The sequence below is a fragment of the Camelus ferus genome, chromosome 6, assembly GCF_009834535.1.
Source record: "Camelus ferus isolate YT-003-E chromosome 6, BCGSAC_Cfer_1.0, whole genome shotgun sequence".
NCBI classification, from domain to species: Eukaryota; Metazoa; Chordata; class Mammalia; order Artiodactyla; family Camelidae; genus Camelus; species Camelus ferus.
Genome location: NC_045701.1, coordinates 71,036,481 through 71,057,684, shown reverse-complemented (window position 1 = coordinate 71,057,684; position 21,204 = coordinate 71,036,481). Strand labels below are relative to the sequence as shown.

At 37.8% G+C, this 21,204-nt stretch overlaps 1 protein-coding gene across 17 annotated transcripts in view; it reads right to left on the bottom strand.

The window, feature by feature from the left end:
- The window catches only part of TTLL5 (tubulin tyrosine ligase like 5), a 254,847-nt gene that overhangs the window by 76,472 nt on the left and 157,171 nt on the right, over positions 1 to 21,204 (bottom strand). For all 17 annotated transcript variants that reach the window (XM_032482399.1, XM_032482401.1, XM_032482408.1 and 14 more), the window contains one exon: positions 2,817 to 3,012. In XM_032482399.1, the coding sequence (XP_032338290.1) occupies positions 2,817 to 3,012 (196 nt within the window). The remainder of the gene's footprint in view (positions 1 to 2,816; positions 3,013 to 21,204) is intronic.

The following is a 21,204-nucleotide window of genomic DNA, read 5'->3' as shown; positions in this document are numbered from 1 at the left end:
CTGTTAATTATAACAATGGCTACCTCACTTTAGAAAACTGAATTCAAAGGGATAAGATGTTCATCAGAGAAACCATCTCTCTCTAAAGCAGTTTACCCAAGGACAGAAATATAGGACATACTGAGAATGGAAACCATGTTTCAACCAACAATTTGGTTGTAATTATAATCATCAGGACTAGCGCAGTCACAAGGTAAGCTAAGAACAGAGGCTTACAAGTCTAATAGGGCTTTGCCCTTCTGTGGAGTGTTTCTTTATGTCCTCGGAAACAAAGTGCTCTAAGCTACTAAATAGTTTTCATGGGAGAACATTTAATATCTTATTTGCTATTTTATTAGTTTTAAACTCTTCAAGCTAATAGAATTTAGTTTCTTTCACTCTCTCCCACGGTCCCAAACTTCACCCTTACTCATTTTTACCTAAATCAACTGTGAATTAGAAGAACAGGAGGAAAAATAAAATGATGTTACGAACATCTATAAAACTATGATAAATGATTTTCTGTTCCCTCACCAGAAGACATGAGATAATTCTCTTCTTGGGAGTTCTGATTCCTCCCTAAAACAGGTATTCTGACAGATTCTAAAAAACATATTCTCCATATACTTCATAGTTTAGTAAAACTAAATCAGTATAATCCTCAGTGGAAAAAAAAATCCACACAAGAATAGCAGTACTCTGAATTTTCAAAGGAATGTGAGTTGCTGGAAGCTAATCAAAAGAATGAGAAGGACTTACAAATGAAGCAGTTTCTAAAAGTGAAAATCAGCACAACTGTCTCTTTCCTCAGAACTTCAGCATTCTGCAACCACCTTTTTTTTTTTAATCACCCACCATTTCAAAGTACACAAGCATTAAAAGGGACCAACTTGTCTAGATTCATTAGAGCCACAGATTACACTCAAATAAGGGAAACAAGGCTATATATGCTATCTCCACTATCCAGCATCTGACTAAGTTGGCACTCTTAAGGACTCTGAATGATGGGGTGGGGGGGGGGTCAGAAGTTTTAAAAGTTTTCAGAAATTTACAGATTAAAACAAAAAAACTAAGATACATTGTGGAAGGAAAATCAAAATGGAGTTGGTATTGCTAAGAGAGCTGTCTAAAATGGAGCTGGGAGGCCACTGAGGAAGTACGCCTTTTGCACATCTCATTCCAGATGGAATCTGAACTTGGACCACTTCTTGTCTTAATGTGGGCATCCAGAACATATGCCCAGTGTTCCAGAAATGCAGGGTACTTAGTGGACCCTTACACTCTGAAATAACTCGTGACGGCCTGTTTATTTATTGGACCCTTATCCTAAAAAAAACTCCTAACAGACTATCTTTTAAGGACAGATATTTCCTTTCTTACATCAGGGTCAGTCATAATTCTTGAACAACTTTGGGGCTTTTGCCTTTGTAAGCCCTTGACTATTTCTCTTCCCTGGAACAATCTTTTGTTTTTTTACCAGAATTTGTCTTCTGAATTGGAATTCTTAAGATCTCAAATAAAGCTCTTTGTTTTTTGCAATAATCAGTCTCAAAACTGATTATTGTTCAACCATATTTTTATGTCTTCAATTGTGAAAATGCAAACTGGCCTAAATGCCTCCAAAGACTTTCTAAATGAGGAAATGTCTACATGAGGGCAGAGTGGTGATGTTACATTCCACCTTCTACAGATAAGTCAGGATTTTTCTTCAGTAAAAATGACCTAAAGAACTACTTCAAAAATGCCTGCACTTACAATTCCTCAATTACAATGAATTAAATGTAACATGCAGAGCATGCTATCACAGATAAAGATGATCAAGTGATGATACTGAAAAAGTAAAATTTGTCTGGACCTGGATGGTAGTTGAAAATACAAGTAAAGATTAGATAATAATTGTTTTGTTTAGAAGAAAAAAAAAAACTTCTGGAAATGCTGCCTTAGCCTTTGAGTGAATATTAATTTTGTGCAAACTAAATGCACACTACATACTATATTTTTATAAGAGCAAATGACAAAAGATCAAGCTGATACAAGCTATTTCTTCACATAACCAAGTATCAGGGAAGCTCACAGAATCAGTAAGGATTCAGCCCAACAGAACATGTAGAACATGGTAACTGATTCTAATAATAATCCTGAATCATCAAGAAAAATCTAACACTTCATGGACTGACATTTTTGTGAAGTCATTCTTTCTCTGTAATTGGGGCCATACTGATACTCTAGTGGAATACAAACTTATACAGTTCCTTTATACATATACTCAGGAGTTTGTCATTTTATAGACTGTGAGTAGGGAATCAGTATTTCACGAGAGTACGTTCCATGACAGCAAGGATTTTTGTGTACCTTGTTTTGCATACAAACTGTCAAACCAGAGCACCAACAACCTAACTTAAGACCATTCTTGTAAGAACTTGAAAGTTACTTATTCCTTGAAAGTCTTGATAGATCATGAAGGATTAATATATGCATATATATACACCAAGTCTACGACAGCAAGGAAGTAGTATATTTGGAAAAAAACCTTTAAAATGCTAGCTTTTCGGTACTTGGGAATTAGACCCTTTGGGAAATTACTGAACTAACATGCAACACGGAATGTAAATACTACTACAAAAGAGATTTTTGCAGAGAAACATTCAATTGAAAGAAAGCCAACATATGGCTTCAGAACATCTCTTCCTCACGTGCCGATTCCTCACGAGCCGCCCAAGCCATGGTGGAGGCATTGGTGAACTTTTGAGAAACTATTCCTACACTGCTCATCAGTTTTTTTTTTAAACCAACAGAAGGAAGACATTGGCACGTGGAAAAGCCTTATCTTGAATTACCTGGTGCCGGGCTCGACTCTGGTCCAGAAGCTGCCGGGACTGAAGTTTTTGCTGTTCAAGTTGTTGCAGGGCAAAATGGAGTTGGTAGCTGCCCGCTGTGGGGTGATACTTGTGCTGGGGGACCACCCCGGTAGCCTTGCTATACGCGTTGTTCTCTACCTCTCCCTCCCACGCAAAGCCACCTGTTTGGAGGTTCCTGAAGAGAAAAGAAAGCAGATTTCTTACAGTGGTCGTGTGAACAGTGAAAGAAAGGAGACAAATATCTCAGGTATTTTTCCTTTTTGAACAAAACGCAGTTTGGAATTACAAATCTATTTGTGGGAGAAATTATCTGACCCATCTCCTAAATTGTAGCTCTATGAAGACTAAGATGGTCTGCCCTGCTCTCCATTCTATTTGGAGTGCTTATCAGAAGGCTTGGCACATGGTGGGTACACAATAAATATCTGTTGAATGGTAAATAGTTAAAATATCGATTTCACTCCTCTGAATTGCCAAAAGGACCTCCAAGAGGAGCCCAGAGAGCTTCAAACACAGGATGGCAGGCTATTTGAAGGTAAGAACAGAGGCACAATTGTCTTCTCCAACGTCAATTTCAAAAAAATACGGGGGTGAATTGCACACAATTGTTGGTTTTTCTTAGCTACTCATTAGTGAAAGTGTCTAAATTTTTAAAAGAATGGTTATACTTGAGCTTATGTCCCTATTATGGGATAACATAACTGGTGCAGGAACATGGATTTTTCATTATTCTGAATTCATCTCATCAGGGTCCCCAGCCAGGCCAACATTTAGCCTACACATGAGAGGAAGGTGAAGGACTGATGGCCTTGTGGTCTGTTCAGTACCTGTGCTGTGCTATTTGTTAAATTCTGTTAAATCGTCCCTGCCTAAATTCTAAAGTTTTAGACTCTGGCGACCATGTCTGTGTACATCCAAGTTGAAGTCTTTACAACTACAGGCTCTTACATTTCCCTTCAGTCCTTTTTTTCCAGGTAGAAAGTCTCGGTTTACGTCACTTTATACCCATTAGGATGGCTATTGTTAAAAATAAAACAAAACAGAAAATAACAAGTGCTAATGAGTATGTGGAGGAACTGGAACTCTCATGCATTGCCGGTGGGAATGTAAAATGGTGTTGCTGCTGTGGAAAGCACTCTGGCAGCACCTCAGAAAGCTAAGCACAGAATTACTACATGATCCAGCAATTCTACTCCTAGGTATATACCCAAAAGAGTTGAAAGCAGGGACTCAGATACTTGTACACCAATGTTTGTAGCAGCATTACTTTTCACTATAGCCAAGTAAAAACAACCCAAGTATCCATCAACTAAATGTGGATATGGATAAACTAAATGTGATATATAAATGCAGTAAGATATTATTCAGCCTTAAATAGAAAGGAGATTCTGACACATGCTACAACATACATGAACTTTGAAGACATTATGCTAAGTGAAATAAGTCATTCACAAAAGGACAAATATTGTATGATTTGTCCGACAATAGCCAAATTCATAGAAGCAAGTTTTAGCTTGGGATGACAAAAAGTTTTAGAGACGGGTTGGCAGTGATGGTTGCACAACATTGTAAAAGTTCTAAATGCCATTGAATTGTACACTTTAAAATGGTAAATTGTATTTTATGTATTATTTTACCACAGTTTTTTTTTTAAAGGTCCCCATTTATTTTTAGAAGAGTCTTATTTGGAAGTCCTTCCATCTCCTTAACACTTTTGGCTATCCATCTCTGAACTTTCTTTAACTACCTTGTTTGTTTTGTTTTGTTTTGTTTTGTTTTCCTTTTAGAGTTACAGTGACCAGAAAATTGTACACAGAAGAAACACAAAGAATCTCATACTGAACAGCTATATCCCAGACCTTGGTTCATAGGGCTTAGAGAAATGTAACTGCCTAACTTAAGAGAGATATTGATAGTGATTTAAATCATCACGTTGTTCTTTCCTTTGTAAATATCCTTTGGTGTTAACAGTCATTTCAGTGGCAGAGATGCAACAACACTGGGGTGAGTTTTTGCAGACCTTCCTGAGCCCTGACCTACAGGCCACCTGGTGATTTACAGCCTGGGTCCTAATGACCCCAGCAGAGCCCTGTGGGAGGGAGCAAAGCGGATGTCCGCTGAGGCCAGAAGTCCACGCTCCTCTCTCTCCTGTGACCTGCTCTCTCACAGCTTGGTTGGTTTGGCTCTCTGCTTCGGTTTCCCCACCTCCCTCTAGGAGATTTCCAAATACCTAGTTAAGGGAAGGTCTGTGAAATGTATTCTGAAGTCCATGGATGACAGGTTTTCTCCTCACATAATCTCACCTGATCTGTCACATCCCTCGCTTACCTCCTCCCACCGTTTGGCTCCCACAGTTCAGTTGCACAATTATGCACTTTCAGCTAATCTTTCTGGAAAACAGTACCAAAGAAAGAGCTCAGAGATTATTTATTGGTTTTTTTTTTAGTATGACATCTGATCTTCAGTGATCCCTCTTGAATTGCCTCCATGTGCACGTTGTTAGACATGATCTTTCTCAAAGGGCTTCTGGAGGTGTGGAGAAATGTGGAGGCCGATGACTGAACATAAATAAATACCTAAGTACATGAATAACACGTTAACATTATTCACTTAAACAGGAGCAACACGGTTAAGAAGGGAGGGGCCAGAGGAAACTGTTATCTCTATTCTCATTAGTGAGGGACGAGAAAAGCTTACTGAAGATAATGTGCAAGAAATAGCTAAGTGGAAGGAAGGGCAGTGGAGAAAGGTATCTAAGTACAAATGAAGAGAAGGTTCAAGGCAGAAGTGAGCCGATCCAATGAACACACGAACACAAGGGAAGAGACAGATGAAACAGGAGGAACTGCCTGGCTGAACAACCTTGAGATTTCCACACCAATTAGGGCAGGGCTTTGAATCTAGACTGAAACCATTATTTATGATAACTGGGCCAAAGGTCAGAAAATTCATCAACTGTGATTCTACTTCCATTCCTGGCCTGCTGGTTACAGAGGTTTCTAGCCATAAGAAGCAATCTAGACTCGGGGATTCGATATTAAAGAATTTATATGACTATGTAGCTTTTATCAGAATCCATCTCATGAGCTAGCCCGATTGGTTTATTTTCTAAAAATTGCTTTAATAACAAATATTCCTAGCAGGCATTTACTTTAACGTCTTCTTGGTGTAGTCAGAAATCCGAGTCTGTAACTAGGTCCCCTGATTTGGAGAGGACCAGCGACAGATTCTCAAGTGTGGGCACACGAACCAGAGGTCTGTGGATGTAGAAGGGGTAGGACACGGAGCAAGGGAAGATCAAATAAATGGACTCTGGATGAGAGAAGGCTGATTCATCCTATTGCACACACACTGAACAGACCGCAACATCATAAACTTTTATAGGGAAAGCTGTTTTTAATCTCATCAGTAACATAAGCCCAGTCTCCAAATCACAAAAGGAAGTTTCTCAAGCAAGTACAGGCTTTTAGCAAAGAGGAAGGAATTTTTACAGTGCAACACTGGGTGGGTGCAGGAGTGCTCGGCTGTGGAAGGCAAGTGTGCTAAGGGCCACGTGAAACCTGCTTGCTTTGGATTCCAGTGGGTGTTACTCAGGCCGTGGTGTCTCACAATTAAAGCACAAGCTCTGTGGTCTGCAAGTGTTCTAATGACTGACGTGGAGGAGGCCAGGTGCACCCTCACTGAGGCTTTGCCTGAGATTATATATCCATATATTCCTTTCTATGACATCTAATGGTTTCCATTTCCATCCAAAATTCCATTCTATTTTCTTGAACCTCTGTTCATTTTGGTTTACTAATAAGATATTTTCTATTCCCACTCAAATTTTGAGATTCAATTATTTTCTCTAAAATTTAGTTTTTATGTTATTCTTTGCTCAGAACTAAAATATAACATTGTAGACATTCCCTGTAAATAACCTGTAATAGTTTTACATTATTTCTAGAGTTTGATGTACAGAGTCAAGAGAGTTAGCTGTGAGAATGCGCAGAATGTTTAACATTTGATTCAAACTCAAAGTGAACTATGCTGTATTTTGCTCTTACTACACATGAAGCTAACAGGCAACCATATGGCAAAGTGTTCTGAACCATGCATGCTCTTTCAGCCTATTCATTTAGAACTTCCTCTTACTTCCTACATTACACTGTGGTGCTGCAGGACTAAATGTTTCTCACCATAAATACCCTTCTTGCCCCCTACCCACAACCTCCAGCCAAAACATACTAAGGGGCTATACCTTTCAGTTCAGTTTAATATCTGTTCCATCATATGGACGTTGGTTGCAAGGAACTTGGAGGAAATTTGTAAAATGCACTGGTCTTTAGCAAAGCAAAACCTCCTGAGAAAGCTGTTGCCCTCTTCATAAAGAGATGATTTCAGTGTCAAGGTTTCCCAAGAATGATGTGATGTCACAAGAGTGCAGGGTAGGGATGAGACAGGAATGTGATAGTTGTACAAAAGAGTGTGATTCTGCAGCCCATTTCCCCAGCTTCCTTCCCCTAGTCTCAGCAAAACCTAAGCAGCCATGTCCAAAGACACCTCTGTCCCTCTTGAGGGTGCTGGCAAGGGTGTGAGTGCGCTTTCAATTGTCATAATAATGGGGGGGGGGTCGCTGACATTTAGTTGGTGGAGGTGAAGGGTGTTAAATGTCCAAAATTGTAAGGAAGAGCCCTGTACTAGGAAAACCTGTGCTGCTCAAATGCCAGTGGTGCTTCTAATGAGAAACACTATAAGGACATGAAGGAGATGCTTTCTGGGGAGACTCTATTTCTTTACAAGAAAGAATATCTACCCACTTCCATGGCCCTTATTCCACCACACCTGGTGGAATGTATAGATATTTAAGGACAGCAGAGGTTACATTTTCCTTGCTTATAAAATTTCAATCTCAAACAAAGTAGTCATGGCATGTAATAAGTGCTAGAAAGGTGCTATAAGGGTCAAAATCCTCCAGATGAGAGAAGGGCTCCCACAAGCTGTACAAAGCAGTGCTGGCCAGAAGAAGGAAGCTCAGGGACCAGAGAGGCATTACGAAATGTGGTGGGGCTCTCCCTTGGCCTTGGGGGTATATCCAAGGACAAAATAAGAGTGGTTCTGCACGGAATGTTGTGTGTCCTATTCCCAATCCTTCCTAGGGCAGCGGGGATTGGGTCATATTCACAAAGACCAAATGAATAAGGAGAGAATACGCAGGTAGGATTCTCTCTACTGTGGCCTTTATTATATTCAACTTCTCTATGCTTTATTCTTCTTAAACTTCTCTTGTAAACAGGGGATGTGATAACAGTACCTATTCCATAGGGTTATTGTGGAGATTAGAGAGTTAACATAAATGTAAGGACTGACACACAGGAAGGGCTCCAAAAATATATTACCGCCACTAACACTGCTGTGATTACGACCCCTCTCCCTCCCAAGTAATTCCATCTGAGTGCTACCCTACAGTTCTGAGCGAGTGTATAGAAAACATAAATCTGACCATTTTCCACCAGAGGATTCTGTGTTGCAAAGTTAGCACAACCTAGTCATGAATACAGTATTCGTTGTGAGGTCCAAAGTGCTCCAAGTTACTGAAAAGAAGAGCCCTGCTGTGTAGTCCATTCAAAGGATTATTATAATTGTACTGCAATGCTACATGCTGAGGACTAAGAAAGGTTATCTGGGGAGGGACGGATTTGCCTCCTCTTCAATTCACTAAATAGTGAAGGGGGTGACTATATAATCCATCCTTGGAAGCATTCAGTTTTCTGCTCAGACCTACTTCCTGATCCCCCATCAGAGCTGACCATCCCAGAGACTGAGGGTGAGACCTACAGGCAGCTGTCATTCTACTTTGTTCTACTCTTCACTGGTGATCTCAGAGAAATGACTGTCTGTTTACACTGCCTGTCTCTCATCCTAACATTCTCCCTAGTCTTTCAATCTTGCTTCTACCCATATATAAAGGTAGTGGCTTCCTTTTTTTGCTCTAGATGGTGCTCAAGGGAGAGTGAGAGTGAATTGGACAGGCCTCTGGGACTCCTTAAAACACATGATCTCAAAGGAGAGTGTCTCCTCCATTTTCAGAAATAATGAAAGAGGCCCCTTTTTACTTAATACAGCTCCTTCATTCACCAACCTCGGTATCATCTCTCTTGTAGTTAAATCAAAGGCAGAAAAACAGAAAACATTTAAAAGTTTCTGTTGGACTTCGGCTTCTGAGTAAGTAGGAAGTTTTAAGAGCCTGTTACTTTTACCTTAATCAAAACAACAAGCTGAATAAGCTGCTAAATCATACTTCTTTCAAACCTAACAAAATGCCAAGGACATAAAGAAACCTAAATGAATAAACTCCAAAGAAGTGACAAGTTCTTCACTTTTAGCCAGGGTGGCCCCTGGGGGACCAGGAGTCTGCCACAGGTGAGGATTAAGGCACAACTAAACTTTTGACAAAGTTTTAACACCTGCATTTTGGATTCTCTGAGTCCCCAGCCACAGAGTGCATCTGTACCCACCCATCAACTCTTTCAGGTGCAAGGGGACACTGATGCCTGGGGGCAGGGTAGTGACTAACTAAAGTCCCTTTCAGAAAAACTGTGGCTATAATTCTTCGACCTTACCAAAACTCAAAAAGTAGTAGTCTAAAAGTTATTTGTAATGTAGATTCTGAAATCAGGTCAATGAGCTTTTCATACTTTGTTGGTCTATCTTGTATTTTGAATGCATCTTTCATCCATGCAAGATTTTTGTAACATCAAGCATTAGTCTTTAGGAATATTGGTTCTACTGAGTTATGCAGACCTTCCACATGTTGACATAGTTCATTAAACAATATTAAAAATCACATTTGTTAATATCACTCCAATCTCACCAGAAAAGTCTTCAGATATTAGGAAGTGTCAAATTCATAGTCGTAGATGTGTTTTTCAAAATTCTTCTTTTTTTTTCTTAAAAGCTAGAATTTTATCACTGACAACAAATACTGCCACTTGTTTTCCTCAAAGTGATAAGCTCACTGTATATTTTTGGGAAAATGTCTGCCAGATATCCAAATATGAATAACCACAGTTTGTCTATCAGTTGTTCTTTCAGTAAAAATGTTTCATGAAAAAAGTGGCTAGTTCAGACTACAATTCAGACACAAAGTGCTTTTCTCGGAGACAAGTGTCATACAGTATGCAGCAGAAGTGCTTTATGTATACAGCCCATTTTGCCAAACAGAATATTAAAAAGAAATGTAATCTAGGGTTGAGAGTTAGGAATTATTACTGCTTATAGCAATGCTATTCTTAAGTAGCACTGGCATGTCTCTTTTAACTACAAATAACCTGGTGGTAAAGAATACAATGATTACTACTACATTTTGGTGGCACTTCCTTGATTTATGTTAAAGTGTGAGGACTTTGACAAAACCACCATTGTTTCTGCACCATCAGTGCAAATGTCAACATAGTGAAAGAAGCAGAAGTCTTAGTATTACTATAAAAAAACCAATTGATCCTACTGGCTTCCTCTAAGGGTCTTGAGGATCCCCCTGGTCCTCAGGTCCATGAACACCACTTTGAGAACTATTGAGAGATAGGCTTCCACAGCTTGGGGATGGTGGAGGGGGGTAAGAGAGCAAGATTGGAAAGAAAAGGACTCATCAGCTACCCCAAAAGCTGACATCCAGGATGAAAAGCAGAGATCTCCCATAGTTCAGGAAGCAGTCCACACAACTGTAAAGCACAAAAAAATCTTTAGAACCTTACTGTTGGTCCCATCCTACCCTCAAAACATTTGAAGCCAGAGATAAGCTGAATTTAACTAAAGCTGCAACAAAGTCTAGATGGAGCTTAATTATCAGATTTCTCAACCTCTTCTTCCTCTGCACCCCTCCCAGACATTAGCAACCTGAGAAAAAGATGAGCATGTCTTTTTTGGGGGGAGGGGGTTGTAAATATTATTTACTTAAGTCTGTGGTTTTACCTAAAATGTCCAGCATATGATTAATAATTACAGAAAGAGAATGAGAGATGATACAGATGTTAGACTTAGCAGACATGGACTTCAAAATAACTATAATAAAAATGTAAAAGTCTAACATAAAAGGTGGGTAACACATATAAACAGATAGAGGATTTCAACAGAAAGATGAAATCTATAAAAAAAGAACAAAACAAGAATCCTAGAAATGAAAAAATATAAAATCAGAAATGAGGAGTACATTCAAAATGCTTAGCAGCAGACTGGACACAGCAGAGTAGAGTATATAACATACACAAAATTGGAATCCCAGAAACTGAGGAGAGAGATTGGGGCAGAAGAAATATTTAAAGAGATAAGGGCCGGGAATTTCCAAAGATGATGAAAGACATTAACCCACAGACCTAAGTAGCTCAGGAAATCCTAAGCAGAATAAATACAAAGAAATTCATACCCAGGTAGATCATATTAGAATGCTGAAACTGAAAAAAAAAAAAGTCTTAAAAGCAGCCAGGGTGGTGGGGTGCTTGGTGGTAGTGGGAACATTACATACAATGGGACAACAATGCAAATGATTAGCTGACTTATCATTAAAAAATAACAGCTAGGAAACAATGGTTAGCTATCTTTAAAGTACTAAAAAGAAAACAAAAATTTAAAAAACTGCCAACCTTGTCTTAAACACTTATACACCACTCAACCAACTCAATCTATTTGACCATTATAGAAAACCACACTCAACAACTTCAGAACACACATTCTTTTCAAGTGCACGTGAAACATGCACCAAGATAGTCTAAAACTACTGAGCCATAGAATAAGTCTCAATAAAAATCTTAAGACCAAAATCACATAGAGTATACTCTACCAGAATGGTATTAAGTTAAAAATTAGTAACAATAAGAGATCTTGAAAATCCCCAAATATTTGGAAATTAAACAACACAATTTAAACAACCTATGGATCAAAGGAAGAGAAATTAGAAAATGTATCAAACTGAATGGTAATGAAAACACAATCAAACAAAATTGAAGATGCAGTTACATGAGTCTTTAGACAAAAATGTATAGTATTAAATGTCTGTATTAGAAAAGAAGAAAGGTATAAAATCAATGTTCTAAGCTTCCACTTTAAGAAACTAGAAAAATAAAAGCAAGTTAAACACAAAGTAGAAGAATAAAAAAATAATAAGAGCAGAAATCAATCAAGTAATTAAACAAGGAGGCCATTAGAATGAGGTGCCTCTAATGCCTTGGCAGTCTATGTAGACAAACCCAAACTCAAACCAGAGTCAATGCATTCACATCTGAGAAAATGAAATTTAAGTACAAACAATCACAAACAACCAACAAGACTTTTCCAAATAAGGCAACCACTTAAGCGATAGCCGAATAATTCCCTTGCTTTGCTCAAGTCTGCTTTATATATATAAAAAAAAGTCTTCCCCTTATTCTTCCCTGTGGAGTGCTCCAAACCATTTTCAGTTTGGCACTTCCCAATTAAAATCAATGTTCACTCAAATGAACTCTGAAAATTTAATGTACTTCAGTTTACCTTTTTAACAACAATGAAATAGAAAATGGGTAAATAGAGAATATCAACAAAGTCAAAAGTTGGCTATATGAAAAAAATTTAGAAGTTGATAAATTCCAAGCAAGCTGATAACAGGGAAAAAAAGACACAAATTATTAATATCATGAATGGAGGGGAATGTCATACAGAGAATATATGTATCAAAACATAAGGAGATATTGTGAAAAACTCTTGTCAAATATTTAACAACTTAGATGAACTGAAGAAATTCTTGGAAATACAACTTACAGAAAGTGACAGGATAAGAGAAAATCTAAATATATAAATTTAACTTGTAATCAAAAGCCTTCCTAACAAGGGAAACTTTTAAGCCCAGATGTTTTCAATGAATTCTATCAAACATTTAAAGAAGAACTAATTTCAATCTTTCACCAAATATTTCAGAAAACAGAATGGAAAACTACCCAACTCATTTTACGATGTTAACCATATCTGTGATAGTAAAAACCTGACAAAGACATTACAAGTGGGCAGAGTATAGCTCAGTGGTAGAGTACGTGCTTAGCATGCATGAGGTCCCGAATTCAATCCCCAGGACCTCTATTAAAAAATAAAGACATTATGAGAAATTTACAGACCAACATGCCTGATGAACACACACACAAAAAGCTTTGACAAAATATTAGCAAATATAATCATCTATTTCCTATAAAAATATATACCTCCTTTAGATAATATATCATGACCAAGTGGTATTTACCACAGGAATGATTTAACGTTAAAAAAAGAAAATCAATCATGTAATTCATCACATTGTGAGAATAAAGAGGAAAAATCATATGAGAGTATTATTAGATATCAAAATACACTGGACATTGAAAAATGCATTGGACAAAATTAATTTATGACAGAAACTCTCAGTAAACTAGAAACAGAAAAGGATTATCTATGAAAAATCTATGGCTAACATGATACTCATTGGTGAAACACTGAACTCTTTCCCCCTAAGATCAGGAATAAAGGAAAGATGTTTTCCTCTCACTACTTCTATACAAAATTAGTATTGTTAAGACATAGCCAGTATAATAAGAAAAAAAAAAACCTGCCATTATTCACAGCCATGTGAAAATCCTATGCATTTTATTAAAACATTGGTAGAACTAATACATAAATGTGGCAAAGTTGCAGGAATCGAGCTCTGTAAGCAATTACATTTTTATATGCGATACACAATTGAAATTTCAATTTAATTGAAAATAAAATTTTAAAAAGCAATACAACTTACAATATTGCAAAAATACACCAAATATCTAGGAATAAATATAGTGGAAAATGTGTAAGATTTCTGCATTGAATTTACAGAACATTAATGAGAAACATTAGACAAAGCCTAAATAAATATAGAGACACACCATATCTTGACGAATTGGAAGATCTGTCTTAAAATTTCCTATCTTTTATTCATTAAAGCATATTTTCCTTTACATCCTTGTTCATGGTTATAATGGCCACTTTTAAATACTTGTCTGTTAATTCCATCACCTGAGCTGCCTTAGGATTGGTCTCCATTGACTATCTTTTATTCTAAGAATGGGCCATATTTTCCTGTTTTTTTCCAAGATGTTGAATAATTTCATATTATATGCTGGATACTGTGAAATGATGTATACATATGGGATAGTATTATATTGCTCCAGAGAGAAAGTGTGTGTGTGTTTCAAGCAGGCAAACTGGCTGAATTCAAACTTCAGTTCTTTCTTCCCTTCAGTGGGCCATGGCTCAGATTTATGTTCAGTTCTTCTAGCTTCAACTATATAGTTTGGAGTATGCCCTGCATATACATTATCCAGAGATCAGCCCAAGATTTGGGCAAAATTTATACGTAGGAGTTAGGTTCCCCCTTTCCGGTCGCCTCATTTCCAGGGTTCTCCTCTTACTCTCTAGCAAGTGTGCTTGCTCTGAACTGCATCCTCCAGTGTGTCAAGACAGTTAGACTCTGGATTCCTATGTAAGCTCTAAATGCTCCATGTGGTGCAAACTGTGGCCAGCCCTCAGGTTAAAAGGCAGTACAAATAAACAAAAAACAAACAGAAATCTCACCCCTTGCAGTTCCCTTCTTTTAAAAATATTGGATCTTTTCCACTATCTGCCAGCTTTTGTTTACTCTCCAGTACCTTCAGGTATTATTTTGTATTTTGTCCATTGGGTTGATCAGATAAAAACTTGGTTGGGCACAACCAGAACTAGAAACCACCCCCAACTGATTACAGGTTCACTGCAATTACAATCAAATTCCCAGCAGGCTTTGTTGTAGTTGTTGAAGAAACTGACACTTATTTTAAAATTTATGTGGAAAAGTCAAAGAATCCGCAATACTCAGAATAATCTTGAAAAGGGAGACTTACAGCTCATGATTTCAAGGCTCACATAAAACAATCCAATCAAGATAGTGCAGTATAAGCATAATAGTAAACAAACAGATGAATGAAACAGAATAAAGAATCCAGAATTAGACCAATAAACATATGGTCAATTGATTTTTGACCAAGGTGCCAAGTGCATTCAACAGGGAAAAGAAAGTTTTTTAACAAATGGTGCTGGAACAACTGGATATTCATATGGAAAAAAGTAAACCTCGACCTCTATTTCACTTCATACACAAAAATAAATTTGAGTTGGATCATAGACCCCTAAATTTAAAAGCTAGTACCATAAAGCTGCTAGAAGAAAATATGAGGATGTCTTTGTAAGCTTGTCATAGGCAAAGATTTCTAACACAGGACACAAAAGCTCTAATCATCAATTTTAAAAGTTGATAAATTAAGCTATTAAAATTAAACATTTCTGCTTATCAAAAGACATCACTAAGAAAATGAAAAGGTGAGCTGAAGGAAAATGTTTGCAATACATATATGTGACAAAGGATTACTAGTGATAATACAAAGAAATCCTATCATTGACAGTTGACTTCAACAATGCAATAACAAGTAAATAAAGTATGTATTAAATATTTGGATAGTTTACAAAAACAAATATATGAATCGCCAATAAGCATGTTCTCAATATCAGTAGTCATTGGGACGATGAAAATACCATTTTATATGCACTAAAATGACTAAAATCAAACAGATAACAATACCAAATGTTAGTGACATGTGGAGCAACTAGAATTCTCCTACATTGCTGATTGGGGTATAAAATGACAACAGTTTCAGAAAACTATTTGTCAATCTCTTGTAAATTTAAACATAGACTTGTATGGCTGACAACCAATGTATTTACCCCCCAAATATGAAAACATATGGCTACAAAAAAAGTTATGTAAGAATTTTTATTGAATAGTAAAAAATTGGAACTAATTCTAATGTCCATCAATAGAAAAATGGATAAACAAAACAACAAGGACCTACTGTATAGCACAGGGAACTGTATTCAGTATCTTGAAATAACCTATAATGGAAAAGAATCTGAAAAAGAATATACCTATGTGTGTATATACACATATCACTGAATCATTTTCCTGTATAACTGAAACTAATACAACATTGTAAATCAACTATATTTTAATAAAAAATATATATTACTAAAAATGGATAAACAAGTTGTATAAATAGCCATATAATGGAATATTAAACAATAAAAAGTATTGAACTACTGATAAAAACAACAACATAGATGAATCTCAAAAACACTATGCTGGTACACAATGGAGAAAAGATAGCCTCTTTAGCAAGTGGTGCTCGGAAAACTGGACAGCTGCATGTAAATCAATGAAGTTAGAATACTCCCTCACTCCATACACAAAAATAAACCCCTCAAAATGGCTTAAAGATTTAAACATAAGACTAGACACTATAAACCTCCTAGAAGAAAACATAGGCAAAACATTCTCTGACATAAGTCTTAGCAGTGTTCTCCTAGGCCAGTCTACCCAGGCAATAGAAATAAAAGCAAAAATAAATAATGAGACCTAATTAAACTTATAAGCTTAATGAAAAGAAAACCTACAGAACGGGAGAAAATATTTGCAAACAAATCAGGGATGGCAGGACTCTGAAATAGGTGGCACTTCCAGAGAGGTTCAAAGCCATGGATGAACAGCGCTGGACAGAGCCTCAAGGGGAGCTAGCCTACAAGATAATGACAGTGAGGAAAAGCACATTAGTCCCTGAAGGATCATGTAAGCTGGCAGGAAGGTCTGAAGAAGTGAGAGATATGCAAGCAGAGTGACAATGATGACGGTAAATGAACCCTTTGGTTAAAAGGCAGAAAGAATTGTTGGCTCTGAAAAACAGAGCCTGAAAATATATCATGAAATTAAAAGTTATATGTAGTCAGAAAAGCGTCAAGAGGTCAGCGATAGTTAAGTTTAGCATTAAAAATGCACAGTTAGGCTCCAAGAAAAAAACATCTGCTTATCAAAGGCTTTCAGTGGGTGATCAAGAACTTCTTTCATTAGTGAAAGAATAAAAGTCAAAATGCATGTAGATATCATTTCAAAAATAATGCTGAAACTGTCTACTAATAAGTCCTAAGGCTTGCTATTAGTAACTGCTGACTGGGAACAGCAATAGCTACCCAAATAAAATTTGTCCTTCAAATTATTTAACTAGAATGAATTAGACAGACCTGCCAAGAGATTTTAATGCTGATGGTGACAGGTACCTTTATACTTAGAGAATTTTTGTGTTGAAAAATTATTTTTAAATTATCTCTAAAATTTCAAGTGGTAAAGATTAAAATTTAATTTTTTACCTTTGAGTTTGCTCCTTGGGATAAGACTATATACACTTTTATCTTCTGTTTTGAATCTGTAGCATTAGATTGAGATAGTTCTTTTGCAGGAAGAGTTGAAGTACAACAGAAGTAGTATTAGAGGCACAGAAAAGCTCAGACATTATCTGGAAAAACTATGTGAACTTCTGATGACCTATATACTGGCTCAAAAGCACAGAACTATATGAAATTATGAATGCAAGCTGATCTTCCTGCTTGAGAATGGGGTGAAACGGCTTAAAAACCTTTAACCATTTTGTTTATTTGAGAGGATGAAAGGGTCTTGGGAAAGGATTAAAGAAATAATCCAAGAAAGAAGGCAAGAAGAAATAAAAGGCTTGGATGCTGGAAAGGAATCAAAACCAATGTAAGAGCTGGGTTAGTGGGAGGATTCTGGAGGAAGAGCAGAGACCCCGTGACCCCAGAGCGGCACCACAGGTTCTGAACTGGACAACCCGCAGAACAGGAGGCAGACAGCACAGCATAGCAACCAGGAGCTGGGCTCTTGAACGAGACAGCTGGGTTCAAATCCTGGCTCTACCACTTAAAGCAACATACTTAACCTCTCTAGGCCTTGGTTTCCTCAGCTGTGAAGTGGGAGTAAAACTCAGTTCCACCTCTCACAGGGCTGCTTCAAGAATTAAATGTAATAATAAGTCTAAAGCATCGAGCACGCTGTCTGGGACACATAGTAAGTGCTCAGTAAATGTGAGCTATTATTTACCTTCTTCCTGTGGAAAGTAAATCCAAACCAGTGTGAAAATAAACTACAAGGGCGCTAAAGAACAGGTGTGAGCAATTCTATTACTTCTCAGAAAGAAGAGAAGCAAAGAAGTCTTTTTAATCCCCTCACCACGTACTGTGTGCCTGTGGGGTGACCTGGGTGATAAATGTGGGAGCAAATCCAGTGGAGCTGACAAAAGGACTCAGGATTCCCTCATGTGTGTGAATGGAGGAGCCAGCCTCCCACCCCGACCAGTCAGCTGCTGCAGGAGGCCCCCATGTGAGGACACTTCCTGGTGATGGAGGCCTGCTGCTCCCAATCAAGCCCACAGGAGAACGCTCTAACCACAGGCAGGGTGCAGGCCCCCGGGGGGGAAGTGGGTGCCTGCTAGTAATGCTGCTTACCAGGGAGGGGCAGCTGTTGGGTGGAGGTGTGAGCACTGAGGAATGATGGAGATTAGCATCCTCCTACTTCCCCACCCCCACTTCTGGAATAAAAAGCCTTGGTTATCAGCAGTGGCTGCACTGCCTTTCCCCTTTCCAAAATGAAACAAAAAATTTTTTTTAAGGAGCAAAAGCAATATACTTTCAAATGCCATAAACCTGAAAAATAAGAAAACAAAGACAAAAACCAAAAATCATCTCTCTGCACTCCAACAACCAAAGATGGCTACTATAGACATTTTGTCGACATATTAAGTCACATACTTCCTCTGTGTATATCCCTCACACAAACAGAGTGATTCTGTACTATCTGCTTTATAATCTGCTGTCTTCATCTGGCAATACGTTGTGAGACTTCTCACACGATAGTATTGGTTTTGGCAGTTCTTATTCAGCTGTTAACTTCTGTTACACTTGAAGTCAATTTAAACCCTTAAGCCCTCTTCACTTGAGTTCCTGAAACCATGTGAAAAGCTTTATGCTTTTTCTTATTAAATTCCATGAATAAGACTCATCATTCTAGCCTGTTTAAACCATTGTGAATTCTGGTTGTCTTCCAAGGTTATTCAGTATCCCACCCTACTTCATGTCATCTGAAAATAGGTTTAGTATATCTACTAGATATGTAAGTACCTAGTATATAGTAGGTACCTAAATAAATACGAATAGATAAATGAATTCACTACTTAAAACTGGTGAACTAGTGAGCCAATCACAGAGCCTTATTGTTTGGGTACAGTTGCTTATTAAGTCACCAAATATTACTAATGATAGTATCTCATTCACATTTCTCTTTCATGCTTATAAGATTTCATTACGCCTTGTTGAAACCCAGTTACGGTAATTCTTTTTTAGTCCCCTGATCATCTCTTTCTAAAGTAATTCCACCATGAAGGGAAATGAGGTTAGTCTAGCATGACTTATTTTTTTCATGAATCAATGTTGGTGATTCCCTTTTCCTTCTCTAAGGACAGCCAAATCATTGGTTTGCTAATCTGTTAGATTTTGGCCTGAAACTGACATCTCAATTACCAGTTTATATATTCAGCATCTAATTTATTTCTCTCTCTTCCCTTCTGTTCCCAGTGTATGAGCTCCTTCATTGCACATGAAATCATACACTGAATCATAATCACAGGACTAGAACTATAAATCACACAAATTAGTAATCATAAGACCTGGTCCTCTTTGACATAGTAATTCAATTATTAAGTAGAGAAAATAAGATTGATTCAACAGCTTGACTCTTGTGAGTTTTTCTCCTTGAGGAATAAAGGGTTTGGACAAGGCAAAGATGTGCCTGGAAAACTAAGAACCCAAATAAGAGTTCTTGGTATCAGTTGGCACCCCCAAAATAAATCTATCACCTACTGTTTACTACACATCTTAATAGAAAAGCCAAAAGTGGAAGCAGGACAACACATTAAAATAAGGTGGCTCAAAATCAATCAGAAAAAAAAAAAAAAAAGCAAGAATCCAAAGAGATTAAGAACATGAGCAGGATCCAAGTAAGATATATAATTTGAAATACGAATTACAAACAACTGAGAGGGGAGGTTTCTGATCATTCATTCAATAAGCAGAGATACAGAAAAGAAAAAGAAGCAGTAGTGATGACTGAAAGATGTCTAGGGGAGATATTCTGGCTAACTTTAACTTTGGTTTTATTAATACTGTGTGACGATGACACACATTTGGGAAGAACGCACTGAGGTATCCAGTCAAAAAGCTAAGAGCTGATATGCCTGCTCTTTAAAAGTACAGTGAGATCCTAGCCAGCTGGACTTGACAATGGATTCAGAATGTGAACCAGACTTCTGCTGTCTCCACGCTCGTACCATTCCATGATTGATGGAATGGTCCCCAGGAGGAGGAAATTAGGACAAACTTGGATTTCTCAGTACATCTGGCAGAGAATCTGGGGGCAAGCTTTATGGAACACAGAGCTGGATATAAAACCAAACCTTTCAAAAGGTTAAGTTCACAGCACTGTTCTAGAAGACAACTTAGGATTCCAGGAGTCAGCCAGTTATGTAGATGGAGACTCCTTGGTCCTTTATCTATTAGCAGTCTGGATCTCCAAAGGCAGATTGATCCTTAGCCTTATTAATGAGAAATGTCTTTGATCCAGCTCTTTACTTTGGCATCACCAACATACCACATGAAGCCTGAAAAATGTAGCTGTGAACTAAAAAAGAAGTGAGCAAAGGGTGACCTTTAAGAATGCCAAAAGAGAACTCCCTGACACCAGTTCATTCAACAATGAAGACTGAATCCAGCTCAGCGGGACTGCTATCAAATAAAGGGAAAAGTCTGATGCCTTTGTGACAACAACGCAGGTACACACGAGCACAGCTGGCTCTTGTAAAACTGGACCAACCATCACCTAGCTTTCATAGCCTGCAAAGACAAGCCAGGAAACATTTTCAAAGTGAAAGTTAATGTGCAGACTGTCTAAGGCAGCTGATGTGCCAGTTTCCAAGAAGTTCTATATTGAATTGTAGCTGGGTTCAAACCTAGTGCACACAAACAGCTTGCAAAGTGTCACAAATTCAGAATTCCTGCCTCATCACATCAGTTAGGCTCCTTTCGTTTCTCCTATTTTCCCCAGGAAGCAAAACAGCAGGCAACTTGGAACAGTCAAGTCTACAGCTTTTCTGGCTTCAGTAACCTGTCTATGTCCCCTTTCTCAATTGGCCAAGGGAGATGGGAGACAACTCCAAAACTCCACCTTCCTTCCTTCCTTCCCTCTTTTTTTTTTTTCAACATTCTCCACCTGTCCTTTTTCTTTTCTTTACAAATAATGCTCTTTTTATAAAACGGGGAAAATACTGGGAAAATCACACAAAGGAGATTTTCTGTTTAAGTCACAGGGCAAAGTGGGGGAAGTAAAATGTATACAAATAGTCAAGCCTTCTTCCTACTGCGGTGTGTGTGTGTGTGT